Genomic DNA, 17,326 nt, shown 5'->3' on the forward strand with positions numbered 1-17,326 from the left:
TTATATGTGTTTATATTCGGCATTTTTATAAGTGCCGAATCAAAGTTAAAAAAAAAACATGTCTGTATGGCATTTTGATGAGCAAACAATTGTGGCTTTACAATACGAACACAGTTACAGACATAAACCAACTGACGGGCACCACCAAAGGTTCTAGTTTTTTTCTTGAAATGCTTGAATGCTTCAAATATGTTCAAGAGCAATTAGAGGTCAATAAAACAGAGTCCAGGGAAACAGACTGCACGTAGATTAAAAATGTCGTCTTCTGAATTAAAAAAAAATAAAACATAACTTAATGTGCATGTTAGTCTCTTTGTAGTTTATGCCTTGAAGCAAACCGATATGCCTTTTTTTTCACAAAATGTCCATTATTAATTTTCTGAAGTTACTCCCTCGTATGTTTTTAAAGGTACATTGTTTGCATAAAAACACTTCAAAATTGCAGCGTAATTTTTTCTTGTAATATATAAATATATACATTGGATGTATATAATGGTTGTAAGTTCGTCTCTCGAGAGATGACTTAAAAATCAAATCTGTGTGATAAATATATATATAGTTTTAGATAATTACTCAAAATGTGCCAAAATCCAACCTGATTATAAAAATACAGATCCTGTGTCCACATCTTGTATTAGATTAGTCAAAATCTGTTTAAACAAATACTGAACGACCTCGGAAATACTCTCAGTGTTGGCAAAAACCTTAAAGAACACATATGAACAACAAACCTATGGTACTGTGAATTTTATTAAAGATATAATAACATTCAGAAAACGGGTCTGTTGTGAAAAAAAAAAGTTACTGGAGTTTGGAATTACTCTTTTTCTTTTCCTTTTGATTCAGACAAGTTTTAATTGTGAGATTATTTCAGAATGAAGTTAATCAAAACATTGCTATAATTCAGTATTTTTCAGTATTCATCTAATACAACCAAGGATCCATTTCAGGCGCGGATCCAGGAATTGATGTTTGATAAGGGTGCGGATACAACAGGGTTATCCCGAACTTGTTTTATCTGTAATTTACTGCCTCGTTTCAAAAATGAAAGTACAGAATGCATCAAATTTTTAAACTGAAAGCGCGTTTTTTAAATAGGACACCATTCCATCTACAACTTGCTAGTTTGACATGTGATGCATGCTGTAAAATGAACATTCATATTGCTTTTCCAGACAAACCAGTGTACTTGGAACGTTATGAAGGAGGAAAAAACTTATTACAGAAGAATAAAAAAGAAACGAGTGAACTTTCACTTTCGGATTGTTTTACAGATCAAAATGACATTTTGCTATTCCCCAACATCTTAAAGGAAAACACTGATACAGTATCAAATTATATCAAAAGTGCCATTCGTTCCCAAAAGCTGTTGAGAGAAATCACTCTTAAATATGCATGTAATTGTAATGTCTCACTCAGTACATTCACTGATATTGACTCAAATCAAGACTCACATGAAAAAATATACAGAGGTGTTAGTGTTTTCACACATCATTCAAATGAAACATTTAGTGCAAATGATGTTATTAAAATGGCCTATGAAAATAATTTTAAAAGACACTATTTTATTAAACAAATAAAAGAAGGAAGATGCAGGGTTGAAGAAAGAGATTCAAAAACGATGGATGTCCTATCAGATCAGTTATACATAATGAAAGACAGCTGGGAAATAATTGAAAAATGTTCTTCTTTCACACAGTGTCAGTCAAGGTCATTTACTAAACCAGACTTGTGTCCTGTTTTTCACAGCTTTGTTGAAGCTAGAGAAATATTGTCCAAGGTATAAAATTTAGATAAATGAGTTATCTTTAAGTAGGGTACACTGACAATAATCTCATTAGGGATTCTGTGTACAGAGCAATTAACTGATATAGCCGCCCTCAGAATCCTGTATCAAGTATATTTAGGAAAATTTGTGCCAATTACCTCACCTGGAACTGGTGTCTTTTATGCTTACATCATCATTCCATAAATATATATTTTATTAAAGTTTCCTCAAGAAAAAAGGGCAGGTGAGAAGGAAAATTTTTACTTTGGATTCTAAGATATTTAAATTTATAAAACCAATCTAATCAAAATCAGATATTTCACTTTGATACTTTATTGCTCATGGAAGATCTGAAAACATCCCATAAAGGGCCATGGTTATAATCAACCAATCATTTCAAGCATGTGACATGAATTTTTCTTCAAAGATTTCAATCAAGCACTATGACCTTTTCAAAATCTATCTAGAACACAACAACTTTAAAACTTAAAGTAAAAAACTTTTTAACCAAGTCACATGTATATATACCTTTCAATACTTTTGAAAAAGGAGCTCCCAACAGCTTCTTGGAATGGAATAAAACATTAAAAATGATTTATTGTAATAAGTTACATGTATGGTTCTGCTTTTTAAGTGATTGATTTAAATTGTCTGTCTTTGCTGCTTTGATTTTATTTTTTTCATATTACATTGTAATAAATTTGTATGGGAGACCTGTAATTTTGTAACAATTCACTACCAAAACTAAGAGCAAACAAGTAAAATCAAGATTACAATTGATGAAGTTTGGGGTACAAAAATAACTGTTTTCTATTGATGATTTTGTCGTGTATAGAAAACATAAAACAGTAAATTTTCCCCCCAAATCGCACCAAGTGTAAGCTTGATTTTACTTCTTTTATTTGCTCTAAACTTAACCGAGTACCAGAATGTCCTACCATAGTGTTTGTAACCTGTAAAAAAATTATAAACTCTGGAGTCAAAAGTCAGTAATATGAAAATGGTCTATTGAAAGAAATGTGAGAAAAACAAATATACAAGTGATTTTTTAACGACTGACATACATTTTGATATTTGTACAAACGTACTTGTATAAAACAGCACATTGTTGGTCTTGGCTTTCTCACTCAATTTTTATGTTATTCACAAATGATTTTAATGGATTAGAAATTGCTAAAAAATCAGTAAGAACAAGAAATGATTGTAACAGGATGCTGTTACGAAGTCTCCCAAACGAAGCTCCCATAATTCGTCATTCCCATGGTCGCCTGACATTGGGCAAAGTCCAGTACAAATTGGTTTGGTTCAGTAAAGTGATATGCATTAGTGACGCCTAGGGACTGACCCTGTATGTCATTCAATTCTTCGTGAAATGACGAACAGGAACATATATGGTTTAGTGGTGGGGATCTCGACCATTTACAAGTTATATAACATTGGGGGTGGGGGGAACCCCTGGGGACCTCTCCTATATATCATTCAAATCTTCATGACATGACAAACAGGAATATAAATGGTTTAGGGGTGGGGATCTCGACCATTAACAAGATATTTTAACATATTCAAATGACAGGGGTTGGGGATGACCCTTTGGGTTTTACCATGTATATCATTCAAATCATCTTGGCATGACAAACCAGAATATATATGGTTTAGGGGTGGGGATCTTGACCACTTACAAAATATTAAAACTTTCTGAAACGGCAGGGGGTGGGGGTGACCTCTGGGCCCTAACCCTGTATTTCATTTGATGTGCTTTATCATGACAAACCAGAATATATATGGTTTAGGGGAAGGGATCTTGACCACTTACAAGATATTAAAACTTTCTCAAATGGCAGGGGGTCGGGATGACCCCTGGGGACTAACCCTGTATTTCATTTGATGTGCTTTATCATGACAAACCAGAATATATATGGTTTAGGGGTGGGGATCTTGACCACTTACAAGATATTAGAACTTTCTCAAATGGCAGGGGGTGGGGAACTAACCCTGTATTTCATTTGATGTGCTTTATCATGACTAACCAGAATATATATGGTTTAGGGTTGGGGATCTTGACCATTTACATGATATTTAAACTTTCTCAAATGGCAGAATGGCAGGGGGTGGGGTTACCCCTTGGGACTAACCTTTTATTTCATTTAATGGGCTTCACCATTTAGAACATTTTCAATTATAAAGATTGTGTCTATCACTAACTGCTTTCAAGTTATAATCATTTGAAAATAAAAAAAGATAAAATCCCATAGGGTTCTATAGTAAACCCCTCCTTCCTTTTTGCCCGTCAAAGTACCCCTTTATAAACCCCATTGCACAAACAAAACCCTGATTGCACCACTAGACATGTTATTAGTCCCCTACCGACGAAGTCGAAGGGGACTTTAGGTTTGCACTCTGTCTGTCTGTCCATCCGTCAGTCCGGCAACTCAGTTTTCCACACTTTTTTTCTTCGTTCTTGAAGATATTGATTTGATATTTGGTATATAGTTTTATCATGACAAGTTATAGATCAAGTTTGAATTTTGTTCCGGTCTGATGATTTAGTCCAGAGTTATGGTCCATAAAAAAAACTCCATAACTAATGCTGGAGTACTATGTTAAACCATGTATCTGTACAAAGGGAGATAACTCATTTTTTTAAAAGACATTCTTTGGTAAATTGTTTGAGGAATTTTGTGGCAGGTTTATATGTTATTTTGTATAAACTAATTTTCTGAATGCTACATGTATATATATATATATATTTTTTTATTAAGTGAAATCCTTTAATTAGATAATAATCTATTTTTATTAAGGTATATATTTCATTACATTACATTGTGTAGATGAAAAATGTTGACATTTTATAGATAAGTTACAAATCTATATTAGTTTGTGACAAATGAAAGAAAAAATATTTGGAACTATTAATTATATTTGATTGTAATTTGAAAATAGATATACATTGTATTACATCATATCTAATTTTAGAGAACTATTAATCATATCTAATGTTAGAGTGTTGTAGGTTTTCCACACTTTTTTTCATCATGCTTGAAGATATTGATTGAAAATTGGTATATAGTTTTATCATGACAAGTTACAGATCAAGTTCAAATTTTTGTTTCAGTCTGATAATTTTGTGCAGAGTTATGGTCCTCATAAAAATTCACTCATATATTCAGTTTTCCACACTGTTTTAAAGTCATGCTTGAAGATATTGACTTGATATTTTCTTTTTGTTTACACCATGACAAGTTATAGAACAAGCTAGCATTTTGTTCCAGTATAATGAATTTTTACCCGGTAGGGGACTATGTATTGCCATGCAATACTCTAAGAATGCTTGTTCTAACATATTGTGATGGCAGCGGAAGAAGAAAAAGAAGAAACAATAAGTCAGACTTTAATAAGCAAGTCCTTTTTTCACTTTTTTCAGTGTAAAGATATGCCTGAAGCTGTCACCTTGCTAGATATTGCTGACAAAAATATACCAGGCAACTTTGATGTGAATGAATTACAAAAGCAGATACAATATCCATTTGTAGTGGTAGAAGGACTTGATGCTACAGGTAAGAATTCAAAGCATTACATTTTGTGTAATATCATTATTGTCATATAGGCTTGATGTTTGATTACTTCTGAAAATTGCCTATAGTTGTTAATTTCTGTGTCATTTGGTCTCTTGTGGAGAGTTGTCTCATTGGCAATCATACCACATCTTCTTTTTTATAATTAATGAATTTAAACATATTTCATGTTTTAGTAGAGAATTGTTATGGTTCTCCATCAGCCAGAAACCATAGTCATGTAGTTTGAACGGATTTTTTTCCATAAGGCTTTGTCATGTTTGTGATGATAAGATGCAAGAGACAAGATGAATAGATTTTAAAAGTTTCCAAGGAGTTGGGTTTACTGTTTTTCCTCTGTCTGTGCTGTGCTTCTACATGTATCTAACTGTACCATACTTCTGTCACATATTTATTAGCAACATTAGATAGAAAAGTAAAACACTAAACATTATAAGAATGACAAGATTAACAAATAAGTCAACAATGGCTGAAATCTTTGGTTGACCCCTTATAGCAGTTATTGCCCTTCAATGATGATGTTTAGCCATTTTTGGCATTTTTGAGATACTATTAAAGTAGATAAAGAGAATTTGTATAAGAGCTAAATATGATCTACAAAGATGTTAGCATGACTGAAATTGTCAGCTTACTCCAGTTATTTCTCTTAAATAACAGTTTATCTATTTTTGCATTTTTTGGCTATAATCTTGAAACCCATAATAGAAAGAGTGAAATTTTAAACAGCAGAAATGATCAGCTACAAAATAGTTCAAGTTGGATGAATTCACCAGTTGACTAGGTTTTGTCCTTTTAACATTTTTTTTTTGCATTTTTGGTGAAAACTATAGGTGAAAGAGACAAACTGTAAACACCTGATCATCAAGACAAGATTTATAACTGAATTAAAATGGCAAAAATTTCAGTCTTAAAGGAGTTCTTTCCATTAAATTACGATTTCACTCATTTTGCTGTAATTTTGGAAATAATCCTGAAAACTATAATAGTTCCTTCAAAAATGATCAGCAAGTTATAAGATCTACTAATAAGTCAACTCAACCGAAATCATCAATCAACTTCTTATAGGTGTTATTGCCATTACGTTACCAGTTGACCTTTTTTTTTTACATATTTTGGCCATAATCAGAAATTTTTGTCTTGACTTACAATTGTTTGGGATAAAAATTGCATTTATGCAATCAAAACTCTTATGCAGCTGGCTGAAAAGTTATCTATTTTCCAGACTTTAACTTTACTGCTACCTATTCTCAGTATTGCCTTCCAATGCTTAATACAATACAATACAATGTTTTTAGTTCCCACCGCAAAATAATTGCAACCGTTACCCTTCAGTGCTCACAAGCACTTTCATTAAGAAATATTCTCCATTGATCAGAATCAACAGTTGGTAAAAACTTACTTAGTGTGTTAAAAAATAGCTGCCCTTGTTCTTAATAATTTTAGTGTTTTCATGTTTTTTCCAGTCTACTGATTCAGGCTCCTCAGGCTATAGTTTGTGATAGAACAATAGTTTTTCCTTGTTTTACCACCAAAATGGAAGAGGACTTGGAAAGTTTTGGTCAAACTCATTAATGTTGGGTCAAACATAATGATGTCCTTGTTAATCTTTAGTCAAAGTTACTATGAAGTGGTCTGGAAAATTTGACATCACACAGATGTTTTATGCACAATATTAGGAATGACACACAGAGATGGAAGACTGATAGATAACTTTATACTGTAGACATGAATATCTTTCATTTTTTATTACCTCTTGATACAATTTCTTATAGGTAAAACAACATTAACTGAAACATTAGAGAAAAAATTGAATGCAGTGAGATACTACACTCCTCCTCCTGAAGTTGGCCATCTAAGAAAGTTCTTTGATGATATGCCAGAGATCATAAGGAGAGCTTATTACTGCATTGGCAATTATATTGTAGCCATACAAATAGCTAAGGAATGTCAGAACAAAGCAGTTATAATGGATAGGTAAATTTAATAATGTTGTTTCTAGAAAGCTGTATAGATATGCAGGAAGAAATTAAATCAACACTCTATGTTTTTTTCACACTGGTGCTTGAATGATAAGCAACACCTTACTTTATTAGTGTCACTAAATTTTAACACACACATATTAAATTCGATACTACTTCAGTGTGCTATTTTCGATAGGTTATAGGTATAAAATTTAGACATTTTGTTGATGTGAGACAATAACATGATGAAAACGGTCTCCTTTACATGTTTCAGTTCTTGTTACAAAATAACATCTGTAAAAACCATATTTAACGAAGGGTTTTTCATTTAGATAAACTAGAAAAAAGTTATGGTAAGTAGCTATGACAAACAACTTACTTGATGTTTCTCTGCAGATTTTGGCACAGTACTACAGCATATGGGATAGCCAATGAAACCAGTACTTCTGACATGCCACCCAGAGGACACTGGGTGTACCAATGGCCATCAGATCTACTGAAGCCTACACTAGTTCTTTTCCTGACAGTAACAGAGGAAGTTAGGAGGCAAAGGTTGTCTGGTAGAGGAGGAGCCATAACATTTGAGGAGCAGCACTTAGACAAGGATATTTTATTCAGACAAAGGTAGAAATTCCTAATTTCACAGATCAGTAATTTTTCTTGATGGATGCCACATCTTGAGCAGGACATTATACCACTGTCTTCCATATTCCCTGATAAGTTCTTATCTACCACTGTGTGTCAACATGCTGAAAAGTGTTTTTGCCACCAGGTTCCACAATTTTTGAATCTGATAAGTTCTTTTACCACTGGTTTCCACAACTCTGAATCTGATAAGTTCTTTTACCACTGGTTTCCACAACTCTGAATCTGATAAGTTCTTTTACAACTGGTTTCCACAACTCTGAATCTGATAAGTTCTTTTACCACTGGTTTCCACAACTCTGAATTTGATAAGTTCTTTTACCACTGGTTTCCACAACTCTGAATCTGATAAGTTCTTTTACCACTGGTTTCCACAACTCTGAATCTGATATGTTCTTTTACAACTGGGTTCCCCTATTGTTAAATCTGATAAGTTCTTTTACCTTTGCGTTCAACAATATGTTCATTTACCATTGGATTCCACAATATGTTCATTTACCAATAGGTTCCACAATCCTTAAAACTGATGTGTTCTTTTTTTTTTTAATCTGATATTTTTTTTTGACATTGGGCTCTTGGGTTTGATAATCATTGAATCTGATAAGATCTTTTACAACTGGGTTCCTCAATCTTCGAATCTGATGAGTTCTTTTATCACTGGGTTCCACAATTGTTATATTTGATGAACATATCTGTATAACTAACAGGAGCAAAATATCTCACTGTACTTAACATCTTTGTATTGTCATACATATTTATCATATTAATAGCATACTACATTTCACAATCATTTTAAACATAATTTTTTCCCCTTCTCAGTCATTTATTTTGATGGGTTATTATAAAAATAACATCACTACAAAAGTGTTTGAAATGTGTTTGTCTCTTGAATTACCTTGTATTTTTCTTGCATAAAACTATTTACTTTTAATAAATATCACTTTCAAAGATTATTGGCACACACAGTAAATAATTTTTATGTTAAAGCTGCTCATTCCAAAATAAATTTAATAGAAAATAAATTGCATCGCCGAGCGCAGCTGGATACGACCACAGAGGTCCAACCCTGAACAGTTGGGGCAAAAATGGACGCAATATTCGCGTTTGATACAGGTCTGAATTTGGATTGTAATTAAATATTTGACACATAAAAGGTTTCTGACACAGAATAACTGAAGTCAAAGAACTTAGAATTGGTTATATGATTTGAATTTATATTCAATTTTTACTTTTCTGCAATACACTATGCTGTTGCGTATTGCAAAAAAAAAAATATTTGAAGAATTTTTCTTTTTAATTTCTGAAATCTCAAATGAGTAAAAATTGACCCCCCACAATTTCTTTTTACCCCCAAAAAAATTCTTTCGCTCAAGATATGGTCATAATCTCAATTCAATTTCCAATGGAGTTTGCAACCATAATTACCCATTTAAATTTACCATAGTGCTAACTTATAATCTATTTTATAATAGAATTTAATATATGGTGTCAAATCTTTCATATGGATTTTTTTGTAAAAAAAAAGATGCAACATTTGCATATATTTTTACTGGTCTTCCTTTATAAATATGCATTTCTTTAAACATAATTAAAAATCAAAACGTTGTATTTGGATTACCTCCCTTACACTGCTTTTAAATTGTCTTAATTGTTCATTAACCATTACTTTATACATAATTTAAAAGCAGTGTAAGGGAGGTAATTCAAATGATGTATTTGAATTACCTCCCTTACACTGCTTTAAATTATGTTTTGTACTAAAGTATTTGTCCATTAACCAGGACACCCGTGTTTTTCCCCCTTTTTTGCCCCTAATTCCTAAACGGTTTGAGCCATAAATAACCCCCAAAGCAAATCCTAACCATCCCTTTGTGGTATGGAAACTTGTGGTATAATTTCAGAGAGATCCATACTCCGTTCCACAAGTTATTGTCTGGAAACTAGAAAAATGCTTATTTTTGGCCCCTTTTTGGCCCCTAATTCCTTAACTGTTGGTACCATAACCTCCAAAATCAATCCAAATCTTCCTTTTGTGGTATAGAACCTTATGGTAAAATTTCATAGAGATCCATTCACTTAAACTAAAGTTATTGTGCGAAAACCAATGTGTCTTCGGACGACGATGCCGCTGATGACGACGCCAACGTCATACCAATATACGACCGCAAAAATGGTCTTATAAAAAAAACAATAAAGTTTCTGACTATTTAGATTTGTTGTTTTATTTTGTAGGCTTTGTAAAGCATACAGAAGAATGGAAAATCCTGCCTGTAATGAAATAGATGCAAAAGGATCAAAAGAAAGTGTAGTGAAGGCAGCAGAAGAAACACTAGAAAAACATGGCATAAAAATGTAGATACTGAGGTGAAAAAACATGTCATTGATATTAGATTTATTTATACCTGTCACATAATTATACTGTAATCATATTTTAGCAGTAGGAATATAATTCTTATACAGCCATTGCAAAGGAGAGGGTAAACTGGTTGAAACATGTCCGAATGTCCATCTCTATCTCTAATACATTTATATTGAATTATTCTCAGTATAAATATTTGGTACAAAGCTTCATATTGGTAAGCTATACCCTGTTACACATTTTCAGATCAGTCACATATCTACTTTCTGTTTGCAGCATACATGTACATTCTTTAAATTGATGCATGCATAATAAATTTTTGTCACATTTTTCTCAGCAACTACAAATCAAGAGCTTCTTGATATTTGGTAGCAAGCTTCATATTGGTAAGCCATAAATGTAACACATTTTCAGATCTGTTAATGAATTACGTGTTTGACATTCAGTTCAACTCACAGATATGATTATAGACAAGCCAACTCTTAGATATGGTTATAGACAAGTAAACTCCGTTCTAGTAAAATTTTCCGCATGAATTTTTGTCAGTAAGATTTAAACTTGTACTACCTTTGTAACAAATTACTTACAAATGTAGGGCAGAACATCAAAAAGAAAATCACTTATACATATAGGTAAATTTGAACCAGATCTATAAATAGTAATGGTGTTTCTGTTAGTCCTTTGGTCTCACTTTTGTATCCACTTCTGGATCTGAACCGCTTGACAGAATCTTGTAAAACTTTCACAAATCTTGCTCACATGATGTACTGTTCTATCTACTATATCATTTCTTCATCCAAATGATATTTTGGATTTATTTTGCCAATTTGGAATGAATGGACAATGCCACATCCACATACTACATAACACATTTGTATTCCCTTCTCCTAAGTCTGGCCCCTACTCTGAATTTAATGAAACTTTCTAAGAATCTTCACTATATAATTCCATTGTGCATCTCCTATTTTGTTTTATTTTATCTGAATTTTTTTAATGGTTTCCCTAAGCAAATCATTGATTTTGAAAGGGCAGGGGTATCATTTTGTGTGCTTTGGTTGCAATACATCTAGTTTAATCTGAAATGATTTAATTTTGGAGTAACACGTCTTCTGATTGGCTGAAAGTTTTTTGTCTATCAGCTCATAGATGTAATTTTGTCATGTGACCGTGACATCATGAACGTTTTTTCAAGATTTACTCTTTAATTAGAATTAAATTATAAGGAATGACTAATATTTTTTCTGTCTATTCAAAATTACCTCAAAAATGTGGTGCACACTTTTAAATAACCGGCCACATGGGTTATTCAGTGTGCACCACATTTTTCATGTTATTTCTTCATAGACAGAAAAAATATTAAAGTCATTCCTTAAATAGACAAATGTTATTGTGTGTCAATTTCCTGGAATTGTCTGAAAGTACTATTAATTTTTTTAGTCTTAGATGCATGATTTTTTTATTAGTTGTTATTGGGTTTGAACTAGCTGACAGTAACTGTGAGTACTCTCAAATCTGTACTTGTGTCTTTTTGTTGTGGGGATGTATAAGTACCCTGCCACGTCCACTGTGTCTTTGTTAGATGTATTTCTGTTTTGTATCCATCTGACGAGTTTGTATCAATCTGATGAGTTAAGCCCTTTTCAGTTTGTTCTTATGTTGTACTGTTACACCACTGTCCCAGGTTAGGGGGAGGGTTGGCGCCTTCAAACTATTTAACCCCGCCACATTCTATATGTGCCTGTCCCAAGTCAGGAGCCTGTAATTCAGTGGTTGTCATTTGTTGCTGTATATCATATTTGTTTTTCGTTCATTATTTTGTACGTAAATCAGGCCGTTAGTTTTCTCGTTTGAATTGTTTTACATTTGTCATATGGGCTTTTTATAGCTGACTATGCGGTATGGGTTTTACTCATTGTTGAAAGCTGTACGGTGACCTATAGTTGTTAATATCTGTGTCATTTGGTCTTTTGTGAAGAGTTGTCTCATTGGCAATCATACCACATCTTCTTTTTATATTCTCAAACAAGCAGTTGAGAATTGGTCTTTTATTAATTTTGTTTGTTTTGTTTGTTGTCATTTGATTTTAAATATTAGTAAAAATGGTTTTAAAAAATGTGAAAATGTTTTTTTGTTTATAATATTTAATAATTTTAAAAATCATTTCATTTAGTTTGCTTTGATAGCATGTTATTCTTTGCCATATCATGTTTTTTTATACCTGATTATTGTATATTATATTCTTATTATCTCATATTACGTCTCTAAATAAACAAACATTTTATATTGGACAAATGATTGTTTCTTTCATATCAAGCCAAGCATTTTGGTGCTTTACATGTGACCATAACTATTTGGAAGTTAAAATCACTGAAAATTAAAATCTTGCTGTCTTGCATTTTGCAAGGATGTTGTTCATGATTAGACAGCCAGTCACCTGACTTCATTTTTAAAATCCAGTGGTGAGATCGTTTTTGAGATCATAAAAGGTCATAAAACTTAACTGTGTACTTTGGAGTACAAAATTTTTGATAGAAACACCATATCCAGTATTTTGATTTGTTGACATCTGAGTCGGAGTATGAAAACTGTACTAAAATGTTTGATGACCATAAGGCCTGTTCCTCAGTAACTGTACATTATAGGTCAATACTATTTGATATGTGGATTGATTGTGAGGAGATTTATATGTCTGTTGCATATTTACTCATATTCATAACCAAGTGTTGAGGTTTAAGATCTTCAACTGGGAATTTATCTCAGCAATTATACATTAAAGAAAATATTTTGATGTTAATAAATAACATGTACAGCAACATGTGCACCTTACAAATATTATTTGACCCTGAAAAGTTTCGTAGTTCATAATGCCCTTTAAATTAACTCCTATATTGCAGCAAGTAAGACATTTCAGTGTTTCAAATGTTGTTTTGAAAGTAACTCGTATGTTGGTTTTTGTTTCACCTGGACAAAGTCATGAAGGTGAGACTAGAGCATGCTGTTTCTTGGGGCATCAGCATTTTATAAAGTTTGTGTGTAGGTCAGCTTAAAGGGTCACACTAATGGTATGTCAATGATATTTGATATGCAGTTGAACTAATAGTAGCACATCTCATTTCCATGAAGACTATTTGGCCCTGTCCCTTCAGTCATTGTCTATTGACTTGAAAACTTTTGCTTCGCTTTTAAAAATGTTAAGTTTGTGGTAAGATCAGTTTGAGGGAAACAACTAATGGAAAGTCAATGATACTTTGTGTGCAGTTGAAGTAGCATAAGTGCATTTCACTACAATTGAGATTATTTGGGTCTGCCCCTTAAATCTTATTTCATTGACTTGGAATTTTTGCATAGTTTACATGTAAACGTTTTTGATTGGGTCAGTTTAAGGGAAACCGCTTCTGATAGGTCAATGATATTTGGTATGCAGTTGTATAAGCATTGGCATATCTCATTCCATTGAGATAGTTACTATCAATATTACATACAGGCAAGTTGTCGTTTGTTGATTTGGTTCATAAGTGTTTCTCGTTTTTTATATATATTAGACCGTTGGTTTCCCGTTTGAATGGTTTTACACTAGTTATTTTTGGGGCCCTTTATAGCTTGCTGTTCCGTGTGAGCCAAGGCTCTGTGTTGAAGATTGTACTTTGACCTGTAATGGTTTATTTTTATAAATTTTGACTTGGATGGAGAGTTGGTTTCATTGGCACTCATACCACAATTTCTTATATCTATATAAGACATATCTCTGTGTCAACAATTTATTATGTTATATCTTCATATTATACCTTAATCGTGTGGAAAGATAATAACTCATACAAAGAATCATTCAATAGTTTCAGTCGTATAAGAATTTTTGTCAAAGTTGTATCGTATCATTTTTACAGTTCACAGTTTCTACTATCTATGATAGTTATTCAAGATAATAGGAAAAAACTTGAAAATTAGTAATAAAAACTGTCATTTAAGGATAATAACTCCTATAATGAGTCATCTGATTATTTTGATGGAATTAGGAAAAATGTAAGAGTTTGGCATTCTAAGCATGTAATCCTCTGTCAAATTTTCTCTATTATAGTTCCAAAGATATAGGACATGTACTGCGTTATACACCTATATTATATTTAGCCATGGTGGCCATGATGGTTGAAAGGCAGGGAAAAAAACATCTTTATACTACATACCCTAAGGATCAATCAGTTCAAGTTTGGTTGAAATTAGTTCAGTGGCTTCAGGGCCTGAGGGGAGATTTTTAAAAAGTTTATGATGATGACTGACACCAAGAGATGGTAATAGCTCACATGGACAATAGGGCCAGGTTAGCTAAAAATGGTCATGTGATTGGTCTTGATGCAGTAAAAAATAAAATTTACTATAAATTTCTGCAAAAAGAGGTGCCCACACTATATATAATAAGTAGTATAATAGCATCATGTAAAAGGAATAGATTAATAAAATTGTACATAATCAAATCTCTTGTTTATATAACCTCGACTTAAAAATACCCAATGATGTAGCCAATATTGATATATGAAATGAAGAAGGTGGTAATTTCATTTCTCTAATTCTTCGTCAATTTATCCCTTTCTGCACCCATTGTATAAAAAAAATTTAATCAACGTGTGGTTCGTTTGATCTCAGTTCTTCATTGGTTAAAATCCGATTATGACGTCGAATTTTCTTGCTTTCCTCTGAATTTCCTATTGTGACGGCATGAAAAAAGGCGACCATGCCTGATGACGTCACATAGAAAGAACACATCATTTTGCAGATCATTCGAAAAGAAGGAATAAATTTGCCTGCGTATTGTTTGAAAATCATTAGAGAAACAGATTCCACCACCAAATCTCGTGTAATACGATATTTATCCACTCTCGACAGTTAAATTTTAAATATTTAAAACGCTCGGCGAGCCTCGCGTTTTAAATTTGAAAATTTAACTGTCTCGAGTGGATAAATATCGTATCACACTCGATGCAGTGGTAGAATCTATATTTCTCTAATTCTTCGTCAATTTATCCCTTTCTGCATCCATTGTATAAAAAAAATTTAATCAACGTGTGGTCCGTTTGATCTCAGTTCTTCATTGGTTAAAATCCTATTATGATGTTGAATTTTCTTGCTTTCCTCTGAATTTCTTATTGTGACGGCATGAAAAAAGGCGACCATGCCTGATGACGTCACATAGAAAGAACACATCATTTTGCAGATCAGTCGAAAAGAAGGAATAAGTTTGCCTGCATATTGTTTGAAAATCATTAGAGAAACAGATTCCACCACCAAATCTCGTGTAATACGATATTTATCCACTCTCGACAGTTAAATTTTCAATATTTAAAACGCTCGGCGAGCCTCGTGTTTTAAATTTAAAAATTTAACTGGCTCGAGTGGATAAATATCGTATTACACTCGATGCAGTGGTGGAATCTATATATACCATAACTTATAAATCATAACAATAGGTTCATATATTTCCATGATTTATTTATAACATCTACAACATATACTTCATGAAAACTTGGGTATCCATTAACATGACAAAACATTTCATAGTTCATGAAAGAGTACTAATATATTTAACATAATTCAAATTAGTCCAACCTTAGCTTATGTCTGAGTGTAGTAATACTTGTACTGTGTAGGTAAAAACTAAAAATAAAACAAAATTCAGCTGACAGAAGTTGTTATCAGTGTATTTTGAAGTTTTATACTTTAAAAAAAGTTCTTCAGTACTATATTTTAAAGAAGTTGCAGTATCTAAAAATATTATACACAGAGACCTATCTGTAGCAGTGTAATTTGTCATATATATAAAGTAGATCTTCAAACTGCATCCATGCTTATCATTACATCATAATCCCATAATGTAAAATATAAAGTCACAGGATACATATTTCATGAACCCATCTGAAATACAGACCAAATTCAAATATACATAACTCTTGGTCATAACAATCTTGGATATCTTTAAACATGTTATTAAAGTCTGACCAATATTATTAAAGAAATGCATGTAAGTTAGCTTAAGAAAATGGTTTCATCTTTTCTCTTCTTTTGAACAACTAATCCCGGTTTGTGCTGAGCATCAGGATGGCTTGCCAGCTCTGGTGGACAGTGTGATACAGGGCTGTTTATCAAACATTGCTTCAAGTCATAGAAAACATAACTGTCGTCCTTGGTTAAGAATGAAATAGCCACACCAGTCTTGCCAGCACGACCAGTTCTTCCGATACGATGTGTGTAATCTAAAAGTCACAAACAGAAATGGTGTTAAATATTTTCTTGCCATTTATTTTTTTAATTACTTAAATAAATGAAGTATAATAAACATTTTGTTTAAATTGTTTTTAATGTATAAAGAAATATTATTCAATTGTTAAAAGATCAGCAACTTCTATTAAACAATAAGAGGTGGAATTGATAAACAGCTATTTTAAAACAAATACTTCAAATGGTTATTTGACTTTTTACATAACTGGAAAAGGTTGATCATTAAAGTAAGCCAAGACAGTTATTAATTTGGCCTTTCGATGGACATGACTCATGTAGTTTACTGCTATTAATAAAATGTTTGAAAGATAACTTGAACTAAATAACATAAGAATGTTGTTATTAAGAGACTTGGCATAGACAATTATTGGTTAATTGAGGAAAAACTCTTAACTTACATTTTGGAAAATCATCAAATATATGATCCATTTTAGTTATTGTGAAAGAAATGAAACCTTTCCCCATATTCAGTTGGAGTTTACCTGACCATTTAAATTTTTGCAAGTTAATCTATCCCATTGAATGAATACACTAGTTGTTTTCTGAGGAGTTTAATAAAAATGGGACCTTTAAATTTCTCCTTGAAAAAACTAAAACACTGATACAGAATAGTTTAAACGATTGGATCAACACTCACAGGAAAACATAAACTGGGACATCAAAATAAACATAAAGGTGATCAAAATATGGCCCTTTTTTATTAAGAAGCACTCAAAACAACAAAATAGGCTCCAAATAGCCTGAGTTTAGCAAG

The 17,326-nt window shown here is 32.3% G+C and overlaps 2 protein-coding genes and 1 long non-coding RNA gene across 3 annotated transcripts in view; 1 reads left to right on the forward strand and 2 right to left on the reverse strand.

The window, feature by feature from the left end:
- Window positions 1-17,326, reverse strand: part of LOC127728430 (uncharacterized) — a 156,549-nt gene that overhangs the window by 13,200 nt on the left and 126,023 nt on the right. The gene's annotated exons all lie outside the window — the stretch shown is intronic.
- Window positions 1,047-16,007, forward strand: LOC127728392 (UMP-CMP kinase 2, mitochondrial-like). Its single transcript, XM_052235748.1, has 5 exons — window positions 1,047-1,780; window positions 5,190-5,322; window positions 7,113-7,314; window positions 7,698-7,925; window positions 10,179-16,007. The coding sequence occupies exons 1-5, from the start codon at window positions 1,058-1,060 to the stop codon at window positions 10,300-10,302; spliced, it is 1,410 nt and encodes a 469-aa protein (XP_052091708.1). The 5' UTR covers window positions 1,047-1,057; the 3' UTR covers window positions 10,303-16,007.
- The window catches only part of LOC127728379 (probable ATP-dependent RNA helicase DDX23), a 38,445-nt gene continuing 36,888 nt past the window's right edge, over window positions 15,770-17,326 (reverse strand). The window contains exon 16 of the mRNA XM_052235729.1: window positions 15,770-16,547. Within this exon, the coding sequence (XP_052091689.1) occupies window positions 16,321-16,547 (227 nt within the window). The 3' untranslated portion in view covers window positions 15,770-16,320. The remainder of the gene's footprint in view (window positions 16,548-17,326) is intronic.

This window comes from Mytilus californianus, unplaced genomic scaffold, assembly GCF_021869535.1.
Source record: "Mytilus californianus isolate M0D057914Y unplaced genomic scaffold, xbMytCali1.0.p SCAF_2, whole genome shotgun sequence".
Lineage (NCBI taxonomy): Eukaryota > Metazoa > Mollusca > Bivalvia > Mytilida > Mytilidae > Mytilus > Mytilus californianus.